Genomic DNA, 19,673 nt, shown 5'->3' on the forward strand with positions numbered 1-19,673 from the left:
TGAGAAAGAGTTACACCCGTCTTCTTCTTATTCTTCCTTTAGGTGTTTTACGTGTTTGCTAATTGCTTGCCTGTGGCATATCTTCTTCAGAGGCTTTCATGGTGACGGAAAGGGCATCAGTTAGCTTGTCTTTTATGGATTCATGCACATTTAATGATTGTACCATTTATCTATCTGTCCATCGATCCCAATCATGCAGTCCTTCTAATCATTAAAACCATAGTACTCTTACCATGTGAAATTGGTACATAAGACTGACATAGCAAGTAGAGTCAGTAGAAGATGCAGATCATGAGAATTGCAGGGAATGCAAAATTAGTATATCACAGACTTGGGAATTATATCATGCTAGAAAGAAGCTGAGGTTTAGTGGTAGAGAACCATATAATTCAAAAGAACTACTGAAGGCAATGATTTCATTTTCTGTAAGTATGTACAGTTTTGGTGGGACAATTGGCTGCTATATGGATCTCTGGGAAAGAGAAGATGCTGCTGATATACTTTGCAATCAAAAGTTGCTCATCTGCAAACCAATGATAGCTTGTTTCTCCCACTGCTTTGTTCCTGCAAGCAAATTCCAGTTGGGTAAGAGTCTTCAGCATCTGAAATCTGCAGCATATGCCTGAGATTCCACTCTGGATTTTCTTCCCAGGGTTCCAATTTTTCCATATCTAAAGCTTGGAATTTCCTTGGAAATAAGCTCTGATCTCTGACACACTTGTTGCTCCTGCTTTCAAGCAAGTTGATGACATGTTCTTTTGCCCTGTCACTCTTTACATTTGGAAGGAACCACAAAGAGTTGTATCAGATTTGCAAACCAACCTCCACCCAATGTGATTCGAAATGGTTCTTTGGAAGATGATGCTCTGGTAACTTGACTGTCAATGGCAACATGAAATTTGTCTGCTATGATTCTAATTCCAGCTTTGCTATTAATCTCAGTAGGAAGGGGCATTTCCAACTCTGTGAAGGTTTGGATCTATTGCTCTAGTGATGCAAGGAGAATGTTCTTGATGTAGTAGAAGAGGAGGTGACATGGTTGGTCACTCATTGTTAGGGGAAAAGGATTGGTGAATGAGGAAGGCAATGGTAGCAAGTGTGAGTGTACTACAATTGGAGAGGAAGCCTTTAGGTAATAAGTTCATCTTGGGCTTGCTTTCTTGCTTGCCAGTGTGCAAGCCCATGAGAAGGTCAAGTCACCTCTTTTGTCATGTAGTTTAGCCATATGATGTTCTGATTTAGTATGCCTTGAAACAGGATTTCTCTTCCATCATGTTTTCAGGGAAAGAGAAGTGTGACATGATGAGAGAGAGAGAGAGAGAGAGAGAGAGAGCAAACTGAAGAAACATTTCTCATTTTTATTCTTGTCTATTATGTTATGAAGATGACCAATGGAAATGATGAACAGACATTGCAATTTGAGTTGCTTTTGCTCATATTATGCTCTATTTCCAAACCTATATTGTCTCTTTTCACAAAGGGAATATAATTATTACAATTTCTGTCACTTAAAATAAATAAATAAATAAATATATATATATCTCAAATTTTTTTTTCCATTACATATATTTTTAAAATATTTAAATATGGCACTTTTGTTAGCAAAAGTCCAATAAATTAGATATTAGTGAGTGTTGAAAATCAAATTTTATATCAAAAATAAAATAAAAAAGGTCAAATAAAAATTATTATTTTGAAGGGCACCAACGTCATTTTAAGGCTTTTGAGGTACACACAGGGATGTATACATTAAAATGAAATGTAGAGGGGCAAATAGGAAAATTACTGATTTTTGGAGGAATACAAGTGTAATTTGAAGTATACGTATTACGAAGTGGATGAGAGAATAAAAACTAAGCAATAACAGAGAATAATAAATCAAACAATAATAAAAGGGGCTCCGCCGGTGGTGGGACGTGCACGAATCGATCTCCCTCGCCGACTTCCCAAAGTTGCTGCGTCCGATCCCGAATCCGCCACCACCTGTGCCGATGGCGGCCGGAGATCGGCGCTAAGGTGGAGGTAACGCCCCCCTCCACCTCGTTTCGAACTGGTAGTTTTGTCGATCCATCCCTAGATTAGATTTAATTGTATGCCCTCAACGACAAGAATCTTGCTTGTGGCGAGAACCGACTTTTGTTAGGGCACGCGCGGTCGCAATCTGGCACCACCTGATTGATCGTTGGGTTTGCTTTTACCCCTTTCTTGGCAGCCCAAGAGGTGGATAAAAGAAGGGGAATCTAGTCAAATCTATATATTTTATGCTACAAACTACTGGAAAGGAGTTGGCAAATGGGCGAATTTTGTTTTTTGTGGATCGTATCCTTGGTTGGATTTGGCGATTTTAGGATCTTGGGGCCGGGTGTTGAGAATTAGGGTTAGGCGTTTTGAGCCCGATGATAATTAGGGTTTCATTTACTGCAACTTGGGTTACGTTGGTGATGGTTCTAGTAGCAGATCACGATGTATCCTTGTCGTCACGGAATGAATGCTTGGCAATGTCATGAAGCCCTATGTGTTTGGCGTTCGGTTATGGGACATTTGTTGCAATCAGCAACTTGAAAGTTTCATTTTGCAGCTGAAACTGATATATCTGGAGCATTATTTGTTTAGAATATTAGTCTCTCATCAAGAGGTAGATTGATATTACATAATTACGAAGGTACGGAGCTTTGGGGTTTGAAGGTATGTGTTAGTGTTGGTTACATCATTTAAGTATGGATCTAATTTTCTGCCACACATCCATGTACTTTAGTATGGATCTAATCTGCTTAGCCTGACTTTAGAAATTTACTTTGTTCGGGGCCTCTCTATGACAACTAGCATTAATTTTGTGTTCCATGCCATATAAACCGACACAAGTGTCATGACACATATTTATTTTTCTTGTTATGGTACAATTTGTGTGTTAGTTAAATTATTTGTATGGAATTGATATGCTGGTTAAGTTGTTGTAAATGAATCTGTTTACGATTTTCATTGTACATTGATGACGTACTGCATGTGTGTAAACTGATGGGTATAAGTTTGATTGAAACAGGGATTAGACCCGTGATACATTGTATAACTAGGAACTTTTTATGGCATTCGTATCGACAGAAGGGAGTTATGTCGGTGCTCTCTTTATCAGAAATTCAGTACATTGGTGATCAAAGTCTACGATCTAAGCCAACAGAAGACATGGTAGAAGAACCTACATTTCCACATGCAGATCGCCAGCAGCCAAGGCCGGTAGAGAACCTATTGCTTGCAACTTGTGACAGAAAGCAAACTGCACTGAACATTGATTTTGCTCAACGAGGAGATGATGCTGAGCAAATACACACAGAAAAAGATGGCAGTTTTAAAAATGTTACAGCCTCTCTCCACAGTCAGACAATAACTCTTTTGGATGGCATGCATGCTGATCACTTGCAAGAAGGGAGGGCTGATGTAGAACTAACGAATCACCATAAAGAAAGCACTGACTGCTCAGCTGCTAAAATCCACCTTGCTGGAGTTAAGCTATCAAACAACAACTTATTGGAAGAAGATTCTTTTTGTATTGAAGATTGCAATAACGTATTTTCTACAGTAGAATTGCATTCCTTGTCAAATGCTTATTGTTTGGGAGAGGTCACTTACTCTAAACAAGAACAACGAGCAAAATTAACGGCTGGATTAAACTCAACTGGTCGCATTCCTTTAAAGGACGTCCAGAGGGAAAGAATAGATGGTTCTGGACTAGATGAATCTTGTAACCTGGGTTTTGTAGAGACTGATATTTCATATACTGATGGTGACAACAAAGACCATGCTTGTGTTATTAGTGAGCTAACAAGTCTTGCAAGTAGCAATGATTCTGAGGCACACAATGTTCCTACTGAGGGGCATGGAAATAATATTTTGTCATCCACTGGCAGTGACCAATTAATGGAGAAGATGGAGTTGAATGTGCAAAATGGAGATCAAGAGGGAGAATTAGGTACTCAGGTGAACAACTATTACAACTATCTTGAACAGGATCATGCTGTAGCACTCTGGGTAAAGGTATGCCGTATGCTTCAATCTTACACTTAAACAACTAGCCTGTATATATGCATCCATTTTGTAATCTCAAAACTTTTCTGTAGGAAAATATGATATTATTTTTTTTGCTTTGATCATATCTGTTGTTTCCTTTTATTTATGGTATCTTGCTGACATTTAGTTGTCGATTTGTCCTTTTTGAAGATGACAATAATGAGGAATGTCTAACAACTTTCTCATCAGATGATTGTGCAATTACTGAACTCGTATGTTTAAGAAAGATAAAGTAGTTGATTGGTAAATTTGAAGTTAATCTACTCTGCAATTTGCACTGATTTTTATGATTTTATAACCAAATTGTACTTCCTGACAGCCACGTTAGATCCATTGTTTGCTTAGTGGATTGAAATGAGTATTTATGCTAAAAAGTGTGCTGGATCTGATGTGCCAGGTTGCTCCTTTTCCATATCAAGGAGATTGGTATGCTCATTATAAAGAGAAGGTCTTGATGTTTCTCTAAGATTCACATTTTCTAGGTCATTTGCTGCATATCTTGAAGCAAGAATGAAGTATACTGTGCTTGGCTTTCTTGCTCATCTTTTTTTGGTCATGTATTTGCAAAGTGGTCATTAATGTCATGAGATATCCTTTCCCTATTATCTAACTTAGAAAAAAAGGGAAAAGAAGAAAAATCAGTAACTCAATTTTGGTTTCAGAACATAGAGAACCTAGGAATCCTAGCTTATCGTACATACGACAACAACAATAATGATTCCAAATGCAGAACAAGTTGCAAATTCCTGCACACTTATAACCAGTGAACCAAAATTAATACTTATGTCGTCAATTAATCATGGAAACGAAACCTTACAAGGCAAAGTAGACTATCTCAAAACGCTTATAAGATATATTGTAATTTTGCAAAATCATTAGAAAATTGTAGGTACAAATGAAGACAGGGACCAATATGTATATCATTATTATCTTTAGTATATGAAGCCTTTTATTTTGCATGCAGGCAGATAATTATTGACACAATGTTTCTAACAAATGAGCAAAGATATGGAGGTATATATGTGTATGTGATAGTCTAACTGTGCATAGGTTAGGTACCTTAAGGCTCTCCTTTTGCCTATATTCTCCCAAGTCAATCTTTTTCCATGATAGTAACTGTCGTTTGGTGGGTATTGGTGAAGAAATAAACCGCTAACAACTTATTCATCTCAAGGGATGGTGAAGCTGCTGAGTGGGATCAGCCAGTGGTGGCCCCCCAAGTGCATAGTTTATTTTTTTACCAAGTTGAATTGCGTGATGAGGTTGTTATATGAAATAGTAAGATTCTACTAATGCTTTTTTTTTTTTGATGATTTATATTATGCCTATTTGTAACCTTGTTGCTCCCTTGTGACTTGGGAGACAAAAGTTCAAGTCATGGAAAAAATCTCTCTAAATAAAGACTGCTTATATTGGGTTTTTTTTTTGTATGCTTATTTGTTTGGATGTTGATTCTTGGATACATTGACCATTTGACCTCCATGTACCTGGTTAGCATATGATGGTTGTAGGACTGGTTGTCGTGTTTGCATCTTGCAATTTTTTGGTACTCCAAATTCTTTAGGTGCTTCTTGAAATATTTTTTTCATTCACACATTTTGGAGTGTGACTTTATGTATGAATATTGTAGTTTCAGAACTTCTTTCCTTCTTTCACTGAATTGTGCTTTTTTGACTAGTATTCCTGGTTTTAGGCAAACTTTGAAGAATCTGCCAGTAGCATTAGGCAGGAATTGGTATCTTAAACTGTCTTTTTAAAGGTTCTATAAGCAATATGTTTTATGTTTTTTTTTCTAAATTGTGTGTCTAACTGCATATGAGTTTTTCACTGCCTGATGATAACTTTAATGAATTCGGAGAAACAGACCTTGAATCTTCTTGCTAACAATCTTCTATTAGTTAGACTTTGATCTTGATGATTATTTACTATTAGAGAAATTAGGATATTGCCTTGAAAAATAACTATTGCTTGTAAGAATTATCCGACCCTTCTCCTAAACTAATCGCCGAAGAATCATATAGTTATTCAGCATCCTTAACGGAGTAACTTTGTTTTTTCTGATGCAGTCAATTTTCTTTCATTATATTTTGGAAAATGACTAAAAAAATCTCTTATCTCATTTTGAGAAATTTTATTTTCTATTGAGAGCAGTGGAGAGGTAAGTGGCAAACAGGAATTCGGTGTCCTAGGGCTGATTGTTCACTGTCAGCTTTAAGGGCAAAGCCTACACATGAGAGAAAGAGGTACATTCCAGTCTTTTTTCCTCGTACAAGGACATATTGTTGGGCGGATATGCTACTTGTTCGCTCGATTGATGAATTACCAGAACCACTTGTTCGAGGATCCCATCGTAGATGGAGAAAACTGGTGAAGGATCTGACTCTTCCGCATTGGCATATTATGCAAAAACTTGCTGTTGCAATGTTAAATATTGGTGATCAGCTACACACCGAGGTGCTTCTGTTTTTATATTTAAATCATCTCATTGTCTTATTTCATCCTACTTGATATATTCTGATTTATTTTCTGAGTCAAATTTGCATTTGTTTCATCAGGCTGTAATTGAGAATGCCCGTAAAGCTACGGCATGGAAGGAGTTTGCTATGGAAGCTTCTCAGTGTAGGGACTATGCTGATCTTGGAAGAATGCTATTAAAGCTTGAAACTGTAAGTCCATTTATTTTAATGACCTTAAATATGAGAATACTTACCATAATCTTTGTTGAATTTTTAGGTTTATATGTTTGTAATTGTATGCCTTGGTTATGATTGTTTTTACTTTTTAATCTAAGTATTTGGGGCCCTAAAGTGTAATAACTTGACAATTCATTGCCAGCTAAATTTGCCTGATTTATATAAAATTATTGTTTAAAAACTGATTTAATTACTAAATTACAAATAAGAAATATCTAAATTACAAATAAGGACTATCAATAAGGCAACAAAAATAGCAAACATGATTATTGGTACATGTACATTGCGCATGTTTATATAAGGTCAACTTAATTTCTAAAGAATGTTGACTGCAGGCTTTGATGGCACCACATTTTGTGGTAGATGTTGTACAACTTAGTCTTTAACATGGTGAGTTCATAATTAAACCTCTATTTGGAACTGTCTCACATACACTAGTTATCTGCCTGTAAATTTATAACATTTCGTGTCTTTATGTTACTGTATGCACCCTTTTACCTTATTGCAATTAGCCTATGTAGATTAGTATAGTTTAGGTATTGCACACTTAGAACAATACAAACCACTGGCACAAACAAAGCAAATGTGTAAGAAAAAAGAAAAAGTGTTTCCATTCATTGTTTGGCTGTATGATGTTGTATCTTATAGTGCCAACAACCGATTGTCATAGGCACAGTGTTGCATAACTTAATCCTTGGTTCTACTGTATCATCAGTACTGTTTGTACTTGTTACGAATGCAACACCTAAAAACAGTCTTCGGTTGTTTATGTTTTGTATAAAATGCAGTCTTGCTGTCATTTTACCAGTCTAGATTCTGCTTGGCAATATATGTTTTTATAACATAGTATGAGATGAACTTTTTTTATAGAGTTAGACTAATATTTGTATGTTGAGACATGTTAAGATTTTCAGTAATGGGCATTTGTTTCTCACAGATGATTCTTCCTCATTATGTGAATCGTGCTTGGCTTGTTGATTCTTATGGTTCCTGGAAAAGCAAATGCCAGAATGCACAAAGTGCTGAGTCCATTGAAATACTTACAGAGGTATGAAAATTCTGTAATGTCTTCTTCATTTCTGTCCTAATGCTGGAATAAAATTTTCTATGATCTGTGGCATACATTATTGGTATTTGTTGATGACATATGTTGGCCAGCAATCCTTTGTCCTTGTTGCCATTAGATTTTACTGATATGGACTGTGAGTAGAGCTAGCCTTTCAAAATCGCAGTTGTGTATTGTACCGCTCACTAGGTAGCTTGAACAGTTCTACTCAACCTCTATACGGTTAGTCTGAAAGACAATTGAAAAACTAACCTATTGATGCTCCTTAGGCTCCGCATTGGCATGAGGGTGCACTGGGTATGTCCTTTTTAGGTCTATAAAATGGTTATGTTCTGATTCGAGTCATTTAAATTATTATGTATATCATCATATAGACAAAGCACCTTTATAGTCATGCTTCATAAGTAAAATTATTTCAGCTATAGTCTACAAACATTGGATATCAGCAACAAAAATCCTGCTATCACATACTACTACAGCTTATGCTTGTAAGCTGTATCTTTGTGAGCTAAATTTGTTGTTAGTATGAATTATATGCACATTTGCTCAAGCATGCTTGTGCAAAATCATGAAGAAATAATTAGTTGCATAATGTTATTGAGTTGTTGATGAATCTGAAGGCCTTTTATTTCAGTTTATTAATTTCCATGGGCTCTCTGTCAAGTGTATATACTATTCTACATTAGCTATTATTTTTGGCTTTGATAGTCCTGATGTTTAGTGTCTCATTCTCATGGGTGACCAATTGTGTCATGATGTGTCTAAATGAAATGGACCTCAGTAAATTGAGTCAAACATGGGTCCAACCAGCCCTGTTATGCTTGGTCTTTTCAAAGCTGTTATTGTTTTAAGTGCAAGCATGCTTACACAAAGGTCTCTGTTTGGCTAGTGGAATGGATGATTGAGTCGGATAAAAACAAGGTTTTAAAAAGCAGAAATGGTATTTAGGCAATTGGGTCACCACTTAGTGTATATGCAATATGTGGATATATATGCAGACACATGATCTGATCCTATTTAAAATATATACGAAGGATATATATTACATAAGATGGAGAAGATTATTTGATTATGAGTAAAAGAAGGTGCACCTTTCACATGAAATCGATTTTAACTTCAGCCAAATTGATTTGCTTGGCTTAAAATGGATAGATAACATACTAATGCACCAAAGTGACCAACCAAATTATGAACAACTATAACTTAAAAAAAAAAACGCAGATGCCACATTATATACCAAGGTATGTAATTTCGTACCGTACCGGAGTTTTGATGTTCGCTCGGTATGGTACAAAACTGTATATCGAGCAGTATACCGTTCGGTATACCGCTCGGTATATATATATATATATATATACTCTCTCTTCTCCCAAGCGGGACGACGTCGCATCGTTTATATATATATATATATATATAAATTAATAAATATATATTTATATATAAAAGATTATATATATATATATATATATTTATAAAAGGCGACGTCGTCTTTTCCTTCTCCCATGCGGGGCGACGTCGCCTCGTTATATATATATATATATATATATATATATATATATATATATATATATTGTTATTATTATTATAAAAGGCGATGTGACGTCGCCTTTTATAATATATATATATTTCGGTCCGTCCTGTAAGGGGCGGTCTGTGTACCAGTAAGCTGACGAACCGGTATGTACCGCCCGTACCGGACGATATTATTCGAAATTGCATACCTTGTTATATACCACTTGCCACCACCATTAGGCTATATAAACCAAGGTTCGCAATACCGTACCGTACCGGAGTTTCGACCTGGGCTCGGTACCGGTACGGTACGGTATACCGCTCGGTACACCCAGGTGTATTGAGCGGTATATTCAAGCGTGCCGAGCACTACAGTACTGCTACAGTACTGACCGGTAACAGGCGGTCCGTGTACCGGAAGCCTGTCGGACCGGTACGTACCGCCCGTACCGGGCGGTACGGACCGGTACTGCAAACCATGATATAAACTATGGGTATGATCTAACTAAAATATGAATGTTTATAGCAAGGTTTTTAATTTCGAATGGTACCACCTGTATCGGGGGTTACGTACCGGTCCGCCAGCAGACTGGTACACGGACCACTCGCTACCGGGCGGTATCGTCGATTGGGGATGTTTCCGTCCCATTACCACACGAAATTGGTCGATGACGGTTGATTTTGACTGTCGTCGCTCGTTATTGGGCATTATTAGCCGAGGGAGAAGGAAAAAGAGGGAGGAGAAAAGGGAGAACCTAGAGATCCGGTGTCGCTCTCCCTCGACAGTCCCGATTCGTCGCCACCCTCCCTCGCCGGACGTCGCAGATAAGATGCCGCTTCCTCCTCATCTGAGGCGACGAGGCCTTGGCATCGTCGATGACTTCTAATCCGTGCGGGGAGAAGAAACGAGGTGACATTTCTTCTCCCCACGCTGGCAGAAGAAACGAGGTGACGTCACCCTTTTTTTTGAACTTATTATTATTATTATTATTATTATATATATATATATATATATATCGAGCGATATGCTAAAACGCACTACTCGGTATACTCGTACCGTATCGAGCTGAGCTCGATATTCCGGTGCGGTATGAAATTACGAACCTTGGTTTATAGTTTATAAACAAAAAGTCACATAATGAATTTCACCTATGCAGAAAGTTTCAAGACTAGTTCTAGATGGTTGACTTTAATGTTTGATCATCTTCTTTAGGAAGGGACTTGTCAAGCCCTATTCCATTTTGGTTATACTCCTCTCACACCATAATATTTATCAATTTCGTTCTAATCATTACTTCTCTCATATGATTTAACATTAGGTTCATTGACGTACATTAAGTGTGCTTGATTGGTTGGCATGTGACTAACCTGTTGATGTGGTATTGTCATCTTGGCTAAGCACTTTTCCTTGTATTGGTTGGCTGTTGGCACAAACATGACACAATTTGTTGTGTTGGAAAAATCCAAATCCTTTGTTGCAAGATTTATGAGGGCTGATCCTTTTTTTGCCCAAAAATAAATCAACTAATTGATTCAGAAAGCATAACTGGTATCAAGCTCTTCAGAGCTTAAAATACAAGACAAAAAAAGGAGGCCATTGAGACCTCCAAACCTGATAAACTCCCAATAATTTTGCATTGATAGCTAGGGAACGAGCAGCCTTATTTCCATCCTTGGGGGTATAGAACAACTAAATATTCTGAAACTTCGATAGCAAATCATTAATATTTCTGATGCAGTTCCTGACAGATCATGGATGTGTATCTTCCTTCTTTAACATCTTTATTAATCTGATCCTTTTTTTTTAATTTATGATTTTCTGTTATATTTGGTTGTGGTTTTACTACCAAATCATTCCATTGTAATACAATCTTTCTCATTCCTTTTCAATAACTTCAGTTTCTTCTGGATAACTTGTTTCTTTTCCTGAACCAGGAATTGATGGATTCAGTACTTTGGATGAAAGTCAATGAGCTGTGGAGTGCACCTATGCAGCCTGAGTTAAGTCTTGAGTGGAAAACTTGGAAACAAGAAGCCATGAAATACTTCTTTTCTTCATATCCAACTGCTACCGTTGGAGATATGGGTCCCAATAATGTGACAAATTCTTTGGTTGTGGATTTTGAAACCAGTAGGAAGCGCCCCAAACTTGAAGTCCTCCATGCAGAAACTTACATTTCCCAAATGGAATCTCCCACATGTAAGGAATTTTCCCAGGTCAACATGGTAGAGGCTGATTTAAGACATTTTAATTGCCAAGAAGTTCCAGAATCTGCACCATGTCAGCCATGTAAGGTGGAAAATCTCTCCATGATGTCCAGGGCATCGGAATCTCATACCCTGGCCAGTCCATGCAATCAATTTGTAGATGAATGTAAAGATACAAAGGTAATTCAGATCCCTCAAGTGGGTACTGAGACGAGGATGGAAAGAGGAAAGGCGGTCTTACTAAATGATCAAAGTGAATCAAATGCTCCAAAAAAATACCGACAATGTTTAGCTTTTGTACCATCGAAAGGACGACAATGTGGAAGGTGGGCAAATGATGGTGACATTTACTGTTGTGTGCACTTGAATGCTCATTATGCTGTAAAGTTTTCCCATGAAGGGCAAAAGAAAATTCCAGTTGAAGCCCAGATGTGTGAGGGTACGACTACTCATGGCAGAAAATGTAAGCATCGTGCTCGACTTGGATCCACCTTCTGCAAGAAACATCAGTTTCTGAGAAGTCATGAGACAATGTATAGTGACGATCATTCCTCAGGAAACACTGTTAACAGAAATCGTATTGAAAATCTAGTCTTGGAAAGCTTTTCTAGCTCAAACATTGTTCATGATGGGCATGTGTCACCAAAAGAAATTCAGGCAACACATGAGAACTTGGTTCCAGTTGTGGTTGGTGTAACATTGGATGAAAGGAATTGTTTGATGAAGAAATCTGAGCTTTATAATGCGCTGCCTGCAATATTACCACGTTGCATTGGGAACTATCTTCAAAACAATGGTGATCAATGTCTAGAGTATGCTAAGAGGCACTCCTTGTACTGCGACAAGCACCTTCCAAAATTTCTTAAACGTGCAAGAAATGGTAAGAGTCGGCTGGTGTCAAAAGATATATTTTTGAATCTCCTTAAGAAGTGTAACTCTAGGGAAGAAAAATTGTGTTTACATCAGGCATGCGAGCTTCTCTATGGATTCATGAGAAATGGCCTATCCCGCCAAAGGCCGGTTTCAAGAGGGGACATGATGTCATGGATATTATCCGAAGCCACCAAAGATCAATCTTTAGGAGAATGCTTATTGAAGCTGGTTTCAAGTGAAAGGGAGAAACTTTCAAATATATGGGGCTTCAATACAGAAAAGGACAGGCAAATTTCACCCTCTGAAACCAATATAATGTTAATGCCTATGGTAAACAACAAAGACAAGTACACCGAACCTGGTGTCAAGTGTAAAATCTGTGCTGAGGTGTTTGCTTCTGATCATAAGCTTGGTATGCATTGGAGAGAAGTCCACAAAAAGGAAGCTCGATGGCTTTTTAGAGGATATGCTTGTGCTGTTTGCATGACTTCATTTATCAATAGAAAAGTCCTAGAAACACATGTTAAGGAGAGACATGGAGTCCAATTTATTGAACATTCAATAATCTTTAGATGTATATCTTGCAATAGTCACTTTGTCAGTTCTGAGCAATTATGGCAACACATTTTGTCATCCCATGCGATGGATTTTAGGATACCAGACCTTAGGCCACAGTCCCTGGATCAGTCTGTTCAGCCAAAAATAGAGATAGACAATAAACTCTCCTCTATTTCTGAGAAGCAGGATGGTACACAAAAAGTCACCTGTAGATTGTGTGGTTTGAGATTTGATCATCTTCCAGATCTTGGTCGTCACCACCAAGTTGCTCATATGAATCCAAATTCTATCAGCCAGTTTTCTTCAAAGAGAGGAAGCTATCATCTCAAACATGATAGGCATTACTATCCAAGATTGAAGAAAAATCTTGATGCGGCATACAGATTTAAGAATCGTGTTAGTTTTGACATATCAAAGCATATCACATCTTCTCACTCAGTGCACTCTGTTAAAGAAGTGCAAACCCAGGCATCTGAATCATTAAGTCTCGGGCGGCTGTTAGATATCCATTGCTCAGGAGTTGCAGAGACATTGTTTTCTGAGATCCAGAAAACAAAACCTCGTCCAAGCAGCCTTGAGATACTTTCTATTGCACGTTCCGCGTGCTGCAGGACTAGTTTTAATGCTGCACTAGAGGTGAAATATGGGATCCTGCAAGAAAATCTTTATTTGACGGCACTGAAGCTTTGCAGTGAGCTGAATATTGAAGTAGGCTGGCACCTAGAAGGGTTCATCTGTCCGAAAGGATGCAGTCCTTCAACAAAAACATGTTCTTTATCTCCTCTACATGCTCTCAAACATGGGCTTGCAGAAAATCCTGCACATGTGATGGATTCTTTTAGCAATGCAATCTGGGAGATGGATGAGAGCCACTATATACTCAACCTAGAACATCTTTACTTCAAATCTAAGCCAAACGGCATTATTTTGTGTGAAGACGTGAGTTTTGGCAGAGAATCAGTTCCAGTTGCATGTGTAGTTGACGAGCATCTGAAGGAGTGTTTCCTTGTAACATCTCATGAAGCGTCGGATGATCAGGAACATCATATTTGGATGCCTTGGAAAGCATTCAATTATGTGACAAAACGGTTGATAGGGCCATCACTTTCTCAAGAGGCTAAGGTACTTGCACTATTTATATGTTTAAATGATTCAAGGCTGGAGTTTTCTACAATTTTACTGAAGAAATAAGTTATTAATCCAAGTATAGCTGACCGTACGATGAATGACTGGCTTCCAAGCATGTTTTATGCAGGATCAACAGTTGGGTTGTAAATGTCCAAGCTCAGTTTGTAATCCTGAAAATTGTGATCATGTGTACCTTTTCGATGATGATCACGTGAATGCTAAGGATGTCAATGGCAATTCAATGCACAGTAGATTTGCTTATGATGAGAAAGGCCGAATAGTCTTGGAGGTATTATTTGTTATTATTTTGCATAGATTGGCCGATATTCAATTTTTTCCTTGTTGATATTTTGCAACTTGAGACGAACTTAGTCAAAGTTATATTTACTAAACAATGAAATTTGTATTTAAGATTTTTCAACAAGTGCACTTAAAGAACTAACTCATGAGACAAAGTGGGAATTGACCATTGCAAAATTAGTGATGCACATTTTTGTTCATGTCATATTTATGTTTCAAATCAATTATTTAATGAGTTCAACTAATGTGATTTCTTATTGGATACTTCAATGAATTGGATTTCTCCTGTCTACATCACTAGCTAACAAGAACCTCAAATTTAGGGAGAAAATATTGTCCCATAGAGAGTCAGGGCTTTTGTTTTTAATGAGGCAAGTTATTATTTAATATATTTGAGACCCATTCTTATTTCCTTGTTGTCATGGGACCCTAATTACTCTTCTACGGTTCTACCTAGAAGACAGGGTTTTAAATTTATCCTATTACATGTGTTCAAAGGTAAAATAAACATATAACCTTCAAAAGGAGATAAACATGTATCCTCAATGACATTCAAATACCAAAATTCACATGCTTCTAAGCAAGATTCTATATTTTGGTATTGGACCTGTGTTAGTTCATGGCCGGACCAGTATGAGACCAGTCCGTGCCTGCAGATCGACATATGACATGCCCACATGCACCATGGTACCAAAAAGAGGGGGACGAGGGAGCAGAAGACAAGGAAGAGGAGGTGATGGAGGAGGAGAGAAGTGTTGGCTGGATAGATCTGTAACATTCAACTGATTCTACAAATAGTTTGTGCTGTTATAAGTTTCTCGTTAATTAACATGGAATGCAAATTTTTTTTTAATGCACATTTTGATATGTCTATGGTCTCCTATCCATTTTGTCCTGCAAGACAATTGGAAAATATAGCATCTGGGTGCACCATATAACCACCACCTAACACTTCATAATCTGAAAGAAAAACATGCAAATAGGGGATAGCTAAATAAGTTGAGTCTGCAGCAGAGAATTTTCAATACTTCTTTTTCCTGCTTTTGCATTAAATGTTGCAACTCAGTCTTTGTATGTCCAAATTTTGAATGTCATTTTTTCCTGATATGTCCACTAATTGTGTCTAAGCCCATTATTGTCACTTTGACTATGCAAAAGCTTATAGAAATACTTTATTCCATCAAGGACGTACTCATTGCTATATGTTATGACCTTTCTGTCAATTGCTTGGAAAAATGTTATTTTTTTTACAAGCATGTGTATGGACACAGAATACCTTTACTGATACAGTAGATTCTGAAAATTTGAGATACAATACCAGCACATTACTAAAAGAAAGGAATTTCAAATACAACAATATATGTACATATACATATATAATATATGTATGTATGTATGTATGTATGTATGTATATATATATATATATATATATATATATATATATATATATATATATATATATATATATATATATATATATATATAAGATGGAATAAGAAATGTTTTCATACATGAAGAATTAGGTCTATTCTTAATAGAGACTAGAATGAAAGAATCCATCCAAGATGGTATGCATATGTTGGACAGAAATCTATAGTTGCTGTGGTTAGATGGGGTTAGTCCATTATGATTAGTAGTACAAGTCAGGTAAAAGAGATCTAAGAATATTTATTGACAACAATAAGAAAGGAATTAGATGCACTTGATTTAACTAAAGATATTGATTTACATAACTCAATGACATGAGACAACCTGACTGACCCAAATAGATTGGCAATTAGTCATTACGACTTACTATTTTGAAAAAAAAACATAGTTACATTTTATGATAAATAATAACAAGTAATTAACCAGTATCTTAAGCTATTCATTATGTAAGCAATCGTATCAGTAACATAATACTTTAAGAATATAGAGAAGATAAAAAGAATTTATGGATAATGAATATTATTATTTGTTAGTATTAAAAATCAAATTTTGATGTTTAACATGAACATGAAATGATAAATCTAAACATATATTAATCTTGTCTACAATCAAAAGTTTCAACATTTAAGAACAACAAAATTCCCAAAATAGTATTGACAAAGTAATCCTCAAGTATCCTAGAAGCATGATTTTCTAAATAATAATTAAAATAGATATTATTCGAGGATGTGCTGGACTCACACCCAAGCAGTATCCTAAAAATTCCTTTCAACTTATCTGACATACTTCGCCTTTAGGATATTTTTCAAGAAGGTGCTGAACATTTTAGAGAATGAATTATTATGCTGAACTTATGTCTGTGAATTACCAGTATCAATATGTCCAATCCTTTTTTTTCTCTTTATGGCATGATTATGGTTTTGATAAAAGTCCTAAGCAAACTTTTGTCCTCTCATGGTTTCTCACTTGTAAAATTGCCTAAACTGACCTAAGTTAATCTGATCCTGACCTGTAATTTTTTATGCCAATCCCTTTATGTCTTCTTTCTTTCCTGCATATATAGCTTTCTTATTTATTGGTCAGCATGTTATGAACATGGAAGAGCAATGCCTCGACCCAGGCAGCACTTTCGCATGATGTACAAACCAAAATGCCGGAGGCAAGTAAATAATAGTTATGTGACAAGTAAAATCTTGTTTTAGGCTTATCACGTACCAAATGCATGAGCTAGTTTTGTGGTTTCCAAAGTCTGTTTTCTGTTTTGACTTTATGCATCAAAACAACTGACCTAAGGATCTGAATTTTGGGTTCAGATCTGTTTCCCATGATGCTGTAGATTCCAAGATGCTGTGAGCGAAACAAAGATTTAATCCACAGGGTATGAATGTCAGCCCAAAGGTCAAAGTAATCAGATTAATGACGATAAAAGAGAGAATTATTTCATTTCTGTGTTGGATATCTGTGAAGTTTAAATTGTTATAAAGAATAGGATTTGGTACATGTCCAATTATTTGACTCAGAAAAAAGAAAAATATTATAAAAATTTATGAATATTATATCACTGTAAGTTCAAAAAGATTAGACTCACTTATTATATCTCAATGACAAAATGGACCCTAAGAAGTCAAGTAATAAGTATGACTGTAGATGTGTATATACATGTACTCACATATACTATATACCTGTATCATTTAGGTAAGATGATGGAGCATATTTACACTGGTTCATCATGCAGCATAGTGTATCACAGATAATGCTAGCTCTTATTAGCCTCATTTGTGGCCACATTACTCAATGGTGTTTTAAGGGCCTGTTTGACTCTTGAATATCATTTGTTATGATATAAAGTCGTCTTTTCATGGTAGTCATTCTCCATGTACAGCATTCTGATAGAGATGCTTTTGTATAGTCTTTTTCCTGATATCTTTTTCCCTAAACACAGTATGTTTAGTTATATTGCACACGGAATTGCACATGTCAAAGTGTTTAAGAAAGGTTAGATATGATATCCTTTATAGTAACGAGACAATTTGGGTAGTCCACCAGTGTGAAGAGATCAATTATGTTCTTGTTTATCCTCCCTCAGTCCCTTGCCTTTTCTCTCTCCCTCCATTACCACATAATTTATGGACTGCACCTCCTTGCAAGCAAGGCCAAAATGTCCGTATCCTAAATCTTATTACTTTTTGTTTAATTATACGCTCAAGCATATTTTCCTTGGATAAACTGCAGGAAGGTCACTTGGTATATGAATGCAACTCCATGTGCAAGTGTGATGCAACATGTCCCAACAGAGTTTTGCAGAAAGGAATTCAAGTTAAGCTGGAGATTTTCAGAACAGAAAAGAAGGTGAATATGTTAAGTCCTTGATAATTGTGGAATCATTAATTAATTCTGTCTGTTCTTACAGGGTTGGGCAGTCAGAGCAGGAGAAGCTATTTCACGTGGCAGTTTTGTGTGTGAGTACATTGGAGAGGTCTTGAATGATCACGAGGCCAGCAGATGGGGGGAGAGGTCTCTTATGCTGCTGATGCATTTATATTCATTATCATACTGTCATTTGTAGTTTCTTTTATCCTAAATAATTCATTTATTTAAAATTTTGCAGGTATGACTCTCATGGATGTAGTTATTTGTATGACATTGATGCCCATATTGATTGTGCCCAAGGTTTGACCGAAGGGACGGTGCCATATGTGATTGATGCCACTAAACATGGGAATGTTTCACGATTTATTAATCACAGGTATTACCCGTGTGATTCCAGTTAGCATTTGAGCTCCATGTGATTTGTAATCTTGCATGTTGACATGTCTAACAATCTATATTCTCTTTGAAAATGGCCACAGCTGTTCGCCCAACCTCATGAATTATCTAGTGTTAGTGGACAACATGGACTGCCAGCTTGCTCGTGTTGGTCTATACGCAAGTCGAGATGTATGGATTTTTTTTCCTCTCATTCCTCAACCTATAACCTTGACATGACATGTGCTCCTGCTTACCATTGTCTCTTGATTGTTAGATCGCCATAGGGGAAGAACTGGCATATGACTACCGTTCCAAGCTTGTACCTGGAGAGGGTCACCCTTGCCATTGTGGGGCTTCCAACTGTCGAGGCCGCTTGTATTGAGTTGTTTTTTCTTTATGAATCATTTAATTGAAGTATTTTATGTGTCCCATTGTTTGGGCGTGCTAAATATCACACCCTTCACAGTGGAGAATTCATGATTCTTTTCGAGATTGCAAACTGGACAGATCATTAGGGGCACCCGCATCGTCGGACTGGTCAGTCATCTGCGATGCTGAAATGCCGACATTTGCACACGAAGGTATGCTGTCTTGCTCGAGGCCCAGGTTACTTGTCACATGTACAAATTTGTTTTTCCTCGGCAGTGGATCTACGAGGTTGTTGGGTGTCATCTCTAACTAGGTTGACTACTACTGACTTGTATCATACGTCCATTCAAGTTCCTGCTGTATGAGAATATTCTGAAAAAAGGTTATTGAAAATTTTATTTTTCTCAAGTTGAAAGGGAGAATCCACTGTCAGGTTATTGTCATTCTTCCCTTTGTGAGTGCTTGTTGATAGGAAACATGTTAGGGGGATTCATGGTATGAGCATGCAGTGTGATCACAAGGCATCTAATGGTGTACAGGGAAGTGGAAATTAGTCATTGAACAATGTGAGAAAGAAGGCTTCTCATAGAAACATCATGAAAATAATATATGCTAAGTATGTTTATCATGAAAAGATGCATGAATCTTAAAATATATATTTTTGGACATTCCAAAAGCAATCTTGATTCGATTGTCATCTCACTATAGATGATAAAACTTCTCATTC

General features: G+C 36.8%; 1 protein-coding gene across 5 annotated transcripts; it reads left to right on the plus strand.

Annotated features, from left to right (window-relative positions):
- The first annotated feature begins 1,864 nt into the window (after positions 1 to 1,864).
- On the plus strand, positions 1,865 to 19,354 carry LOC103984293 (histone-lysine N-methyltransferase SUVR5). Of its 5 annotated transcripts, none has more exons than XM_009401769.3 (12): positions 1,865 to 2,022; positions 3,041 to 4,029; positions 6,214 to 6,516; positions 6,618 to 6,728; positions 7,693 to 7,803; positions 11,269 to 14,094; positions 14,228 to 14,389; positions 18,062 to 18,178; positions 18,240 to 18,343; positions 18,438 to 18,575; positions 18,679 to 18,766; positions 18,852 to 19,354. In XM_009401769.3, exons 2-12 carry the CDS (start codon positions 3,109 to 3,111, stop codon positions 18,957 to 18,959), a joined length of 4,989 nt encoding a protein of 1,662 aa, XP_009400044.2. In that variant the 5' UTR covers positions 1,865 to 2,022; positions 3,041 to 3,108; the 3' UTR covers positions 18,960 to 19,354. The 5 variants fall into 5 exon arrangements, 4 of the variants coding, with proteins under 4 accessions (XP_009400044.2, XP_009400045.2, XP_009400046.2 ...); XM_009401770.3 differs by having other exon boundaries at positions 1,904 to 2,053; XM_009401771.3 differs by lacking the exon at positions 1,865 to 2,022 and adding an exon at positions 2,138 to 2,685.
- Positions 19,355 to 19,673: the final 319 nt, after the last annotated feature.

The sequence above is a fragment of the Musa acuminata genome, chromosome BXJ1-5, assembly GCF_036884655.1.
Source record: "Musa acuminata AAA Group cultivar baxijiao chromosome BXJ1-5, Cavendish_Baxijiao_AAA, whole genome shotgun sequence".
Taxonomy (NCBI): Eukaryota; Viridiplantae; Streptophyta; class Magnoliopsida; order Zingiberales; family Musaceae; genus Musa; species Musa acuminata.

What these genes read in the sequence shown, in the direction of transcription:
- LOC103984293 (XM_009401769.3), top strand. Translation starts at nt 3,109, where the DNA reads ATGTCGGTGCTCTCTTTATCAGAAATTCAGTACATTGGTGATCAAAGT. An exon ending in CTGTAGCACTCTGGGTAAAG is followed by an intron (nt 4,030 to 6,213) that starts GTATGCCGTATG and finishes TATTGAGAGCAG; the next exon opens with TGGAGAGGTAAGTGGCAAAC. An exon ending in CACTTTCTCAAGAGGCTAAG is followed by an intron (nt 14,095 to 14,227) that starts GTACTTGCACTA and finishes TGTTTTATGCAG; the next exon opens with GATCAACAGTTGGGTTGTAA.